The sequence below is a fragment of the Rutidosis leptorrhynchoides genome, chromosome 3 (genome assembly GCF_046630445.1).
Source record: "Rutidosis leptorrhynchoides isolate AG116_Rl617_1_P2 chromosome 3, CSIRO_AGI_Rlap_v1, whole genome shotgun sequence".
Classification (NCBI taxonomy): Eukaryota; Viridiplantae; Streptophyta; class Magnoliopsida; order Asterales; family Asteraceae; genus Rutidosis; species Rutidosis leptorrhynchoides.
Window position 1 is genome coordinate 47,268,947 of NC_092335.1, and position 5,571 is coordinate 47,274,517.

Consider the following 5,571-nt stretch of genomic DNA (forward strand, 5'->3'; position numbering starts at 1 on the left):
GGGTGATTATTTTTACGAGAGATATCGTTTGGTATTAAAATAAGAAATGTCGATATGAGACGATGTATATTAAATACACCATTTTTGGGGCGCTGCCCCCTTACCACCTATATGTTATAGATCATGGCTAGGGTAATATAGCATAGTCACCGGAGGCGCGCAACCTCTTTGACACATGCTTTTTTCGAGACACTATCGAGTTAATTCAAACAAGGTTGCACTCCACACTCTTTAAATTCATCATTAGACTTAACTAGATAGCTTTTACTTTTAGTAATCACAATTAATTAAAATAATTTTGGTTAACACTAAATCACCAACAAATAAAAGAAAATGTTACTGTATTTAAGATTAAATTTACTAATATAAACACTACATTAAGACTTCTAAAATCAATTCTTATTAACACATCACTTAAGATTTATTAGCATGAACTATGCCACTTATAAAATTTGTAGAATTTTATACGGATTTACATAAATAATAATTGTAATTTAAATTTATTTAATTGTATATAATCCCAACACGTGCTACCTTGGGTATGGAACTTTGGAGTAGGAGTCACTCACGTGCCAAAATCTCTTTATAAATATACCAACTCAATTGAGAAGAGGGTGGTCAAGCCATACAAAAGGACCGGAAACAAAAAATACACAACCACCTTTCCCAACCCTGAAAAATGTCTTTAATTTTAAATAATCCAACACTCTTATTGCTCTCTCCTGTCACACCCAATTCAGGCTGATCTTGTAATAAGGTTAATAAATAAAAACAGAGCACATCTTTGTTTTTCAAGCTGATCTTTTTTATCTCTAACTTTCAACTACAGTATATATTTTGAAAGTGCACAAGTAGACAGAGACAGGAGTAAAAATGGAGACAGATAGTGAAATGAAGGTATCAAAGTTTAAGAGGATTTGTGTTTTTTGTGGAAGTAGTCAGGGCAGAAAAAGCAGCTATCAAGATGCTGCTATTGAGCTAGGAAAAGAATTGGTATTTTTGTTTTTCAATATTTATTTCTTAATTCATAAAAATAAATAAAATGGGATTCCTCAAAAAGTGTTCTTTTTTTTTGTTTGTTTAAAATCTTGTTTTAATTGCTTGCATCTTTCTGTGGTTTCTTTAAGTCCAACAACAAGAATGTGTGGTTTTTCAAGATTTTGGTTCTGAAATCAACAATAAAAATGTGATATTTATTTCTGAAATCAACAATAAAAATGTGATCTTTATGTTCAAGATTGTGGGTTTTTTGGCTCCTTACTTCCATTGCAAGTCTCAGCCTTTGCATGTTGATGATTTTCTAAGTTCTTTACAAGATATGTTCATTACTCACTAGGTTTCATATCCCTGAGATACCCTCAATTTAGTACATATTTTGTTGTTAAAATAAATAAATAGTATACATGTAATGTACTAATGTACTAATATAATACCAATATTCAGACCTGAAAAATCTTTTTTGTAACTGTAATGGCCATGTCAAATTCTCCAATTTTTATAACCCTAGAAGCTTGCAGCTGAATATGAAGGGTTTTATCATGGCTTTGATTAAAATCAAATTAATAATATTATAATTTGTAGGTTTCAAGAAACATTGATCTGGTGTATGGAGGAGGTAGCATTGGCTTAATGGGATTGGTCTCACAAGCTGTTCATGATGGTGGTCGCCATGTCATTGGGTAATTTAATTAATTAATAATACAAAAAATAAAAATATGTGTTTTTGATACTTACTAGCTTGTAAAGGTTTGTTGTAGTTGTAGCCAAGACTTAAGACTAACAAATGATGATTAAGAAACAGAATCTGAGTGGTGTCTGTGTTGAGGTTTTCATTGATTAATACGAGTTTAAAACTAACTTTTTGTCATGTTCTTGTCTCTCTTATGTTGCAGGGTTATTCCCAAAACTCTCATGCCTCGAGAGGTATGTTCAATAGCAATTAAAAAGTCATTAAGCTTTTCATATTTTTAAATTAATTAAAGAATACAGTGTATAATTAATTAATGATATACTAATTAGTATTTAGTATCTATAAAGTAAAAGGGAACATACACATACTATTGTATATGTTGCTGCAATGTTTGAAATATAAAAATACTTGTTTATCAACATAATTTATTGTAATGATTAGTTTTAATGATATGTATATTTGAGGGCAGGATGGATGTATATTGTTTTTTAATTTCAAATGTTTTTTTTTTTTCCTTTTGTGGAGTCATTTTTTTTCCTGATATTTTCAGCCTGTAAAGTTAACCTCTTGTACCTTTCTTCCTTGGCATTTAGTTTCTGAATATGCATTCAAATACATATATATATATATATATATATATAAAGGGGAGTGATTCGTACACCACCAGTTTTTAGCCGTGCATCATCAAACATGCACTAAGATGTTGTACTGTTCAACACTGTAAAGCATGTTTAGTGGTGTATGGCTAAAAATTAGTGGTGTACGAATCATCACCCATATATAAATTATTATGTATGTATATGTAATATGTATGAGTATGTGTACTGCAACACTGAATCTGTAAAAGATAAATGGAAGTCCACCAATTCTGTAACACTCATCATTGAATTACTGTCCAACATAATTCAGCATAAACTTCTTACTCTCCCCCTAGCAACTTTTTTCCATTTTTCTTTATATAATAAAATAATATATTTTTTTTAGTACTAGTAATATATATTTATATTTATATATATTTATTTGATTGGTTTGCAGTTAACTGGTGAAACAGTAGGAGAAGTGAAAGCAGTGGCAGATATGCACCAAAGGAAAGCAGAAATGGCAAAGCATTCTGATGCTTTTATTGCATTACCAGGTTAGTATATAAACTGCAACATACATATATGTCTCATATTCTTTCATTGAAATCATAGTCAATTTATCAATGCTGCCTCTATTTGTTTTATTATTATTATTCTTTCATTCAAATGTATATCCAAGTGTGTCTCACTATATACATTGTTTAATGTGGCAATGTTTATGTCACATGATTAGAAAATTGAATATTTCCTAGAGGTGGGGCAATGAAAAGGACCCACAATAGAGTGAATGATGGCATGTGTTATTATATTAAATAAATATTACTTGCAAGAACATGAAATAAATGTTGTTTGACAAAACCGTAGATTGTCCGAGACAACTTAACCCTGAGTTCGATATTATAACCCAACGACCCCACCTAATAAAGGTTTGATGCTTGTAAAATATCTTCACTGATATCCCATATACGACGGGAACAAGGGTCGAATCCGCTCCAATATTTGGCAAGGCTTCCATATGTGGGACCCAGTTACAATTTACAAAGAACTGGTACTACCGAGTCACTGGCTCGGTGGTGAAATAAATGTTGTTACATTTTAGCTAAACATATAACGAGTTTAAAATTAACATCTTATTCCCTTTTTCTTGTTTGTTTCCATACATATCTACCGAACTAAACTTAAGATAAACGTTTAATGGATATGTATGTTTTCTTTACACATATATAATAAGCTAAAATGTATATTTATTTATTAATACTGCAATTACTTTAAGAACAGTGTAAAGTGTTGGGTATTTTGATGGAAAGGGAATACTAGTGAACATTCAAAGCTAAAACTAGTAAAATGTTGACTTTGACCTTCTAATTTGATAGATATAATAATAGCAAATTCTTCCTTTATTATTCAAATTCCCTGACTATAATTGAATTTCAAAAAACATGATTCAGGGTTATAAAATGACTCAAAATTCCAAAACTGAGATAGATAGAGTTCTTGGTTTTGCAATTAACAAAGGTACAATAATGTATGCAGAAGCTACATTGTTTTTTGCAGTACACAAGTCAAGTTGTGCTTTTGAATTTATAATTACCATACTATCCCTATTTTTTTCATTGAACTTTTTTTGCTTCATTGTGATCATATATCAAGAAATTGAATAGGTGGTGCTATGAAAGTGACTGTTTTGAGGAAGCTTTATGGTCAAAACCCCTCCTAATAGTCATAAATTAGCATTTTTGTGATATTAAATTTCTGCACCATTTTTTTTTTATCTTCTGTGAGTGTACAATCACTGCTCACTGCTGTGATCCCATTTAAGGAAACTTATATAATTATGGCTACATTTGACCAAATTTGAGAGGCTCACTCCTTTCAAAAAACTTGAAACTTAATGTTTATGGTATGTCTATAAAATGCATACAAGAAGTGTCTATTGATCAATGGGTTATGATTTCTATGAGTTCTTGATTAGAAAAAGGGAAACTTTAGAATTTAAGATGAAAATATATTTTTATTTTTTTTTGTAACATGAAATGCAGGTGGATATGGCACTCTTGAAGAGCTACTTGAAGTGATAACATGGGCTCAACTAGGCATACACGATAAGCCGGTAAATTCAAAATATTTGATTAATTTAAATCACAAAATAAGTAAACTACTACTCCGTATTAAATAATTAACCCGACAGATAAAAAAATGATCAAAAAGACTAAATGTTGCAGGTTGGTTTGTTAAATGTGGATGGATACTACAACTCGTTACTGTCGTTCATTGATACAGCGGTTGAAGAAGGGTTCATCAGCCCAAGCGCTCGTCACATTATTGTGTTGGCGCCAACCGCTAAGATTCTGGTCCGAAAACTTGAGGTATGTCTCCAAAACCTTTGACTTTAGAGGTCAAACCAGCGTAAAAGTCAACTGTTTGACCCTGTTTCAATGTCCAATAACAGGAGTATGTGCCTTGCCATGAAAGAGTTGCATCAAAGCTAAGCTGGGAAATGGAGCAACAACTTGGGTACACTGACTATGATATCTCTAGATGATCAGCTCAGATGGGTGTTTTTGTTTTTGCCTTTTTTGATTTAAGGGTAATGTGGTACTAAAAAAAGGTGCTAACTTTGAAAGGGATTTTGCTCTAATTAGAATCTTGATTGATGTGAAGGAGTTTAGTCTTCTTCTTTTGTAAATTATTGATTGAAGTTGTAAAGACTCAGAAATATGTGGGCTAAACTTGCACTTATTTTGTCACCCTTTCTATTTAATTGTAAGATACAATATTAGATGCTAATGGAATTGCAATTTCTCTCATTTTAAATGTTTTGCAACCTAGTCTCCTAAAGGGATTTTAAATGTTGATCACACTTGAATCTTCACCTTTTATAATATTCAGTATTTCTACTTCTATTTTTTTTTGGGCTAAAATACGCAAACTTTATAACAAAGTCTTTTAGATAGCCATATCTATTGTTAGGGTTTTTTTTTTTTTTGTTCCCGAGCTTTGTGATTATTTCGTTGTATTTCTACTTCTATTAATACCAAAAAATGATGGGCCATGAGTTTCATATGTCACTAGGTTAAACATTCAATGTATGCATATATTATCTTTTACAAGATTCATCATTCAATGTACATGAAAAAAGAGGTAAGAAATACATCATTGTTTCTCGTGTCCAATTTTGCTATCTAAACCAACTTATTTTCATTTTTCACATAAAGAATCAAATAAAAAAGAATTTTTTTTTTTAAAGCAAAATTCCATTAATAACCATACCAACGAATATTACAAAGTTACATATAAAAA

The 5,571-nt window shown here is 30.8% G+C and overlaps 1 protein-coding gene across 1 annotated transcript; it reads left to right on the top strand.

Moving 5' to 3' along the window:
* The first annotated feature begins 635 nt into the window (after nucleotides 1–635).
* Nucleotides 636–5,033, top strand: LOC139896061 (cytokinin riboside 5'-monophosphate phosphoribohydrolase LOG3). The gene is made up of 7 exons (XM_071878638.1): nucleotides 636–993; nucleotides 1,582–1,679; nucleotides 1,893–1,923; nucleotides 2,726–2,825; nucleotides 4,311–4,381; nucleotides 4,494–4,637; nucleotides 4,721–5,033. Exons 1-7 carry the CDS (start codon nucleotides 874–876, stop codon nucleotides 4,811–4,813), a joined length of 657 nt encoding a protein of 218 aa, XP_071734739.1. The 5' UTR covers nucleotides 636–873; the 3' UTR covers nucleotides 4,814–5,033.
* The last annotated feature ends 538 nt before the right edge of the window (nucleotides 5,034–5,571 follow it).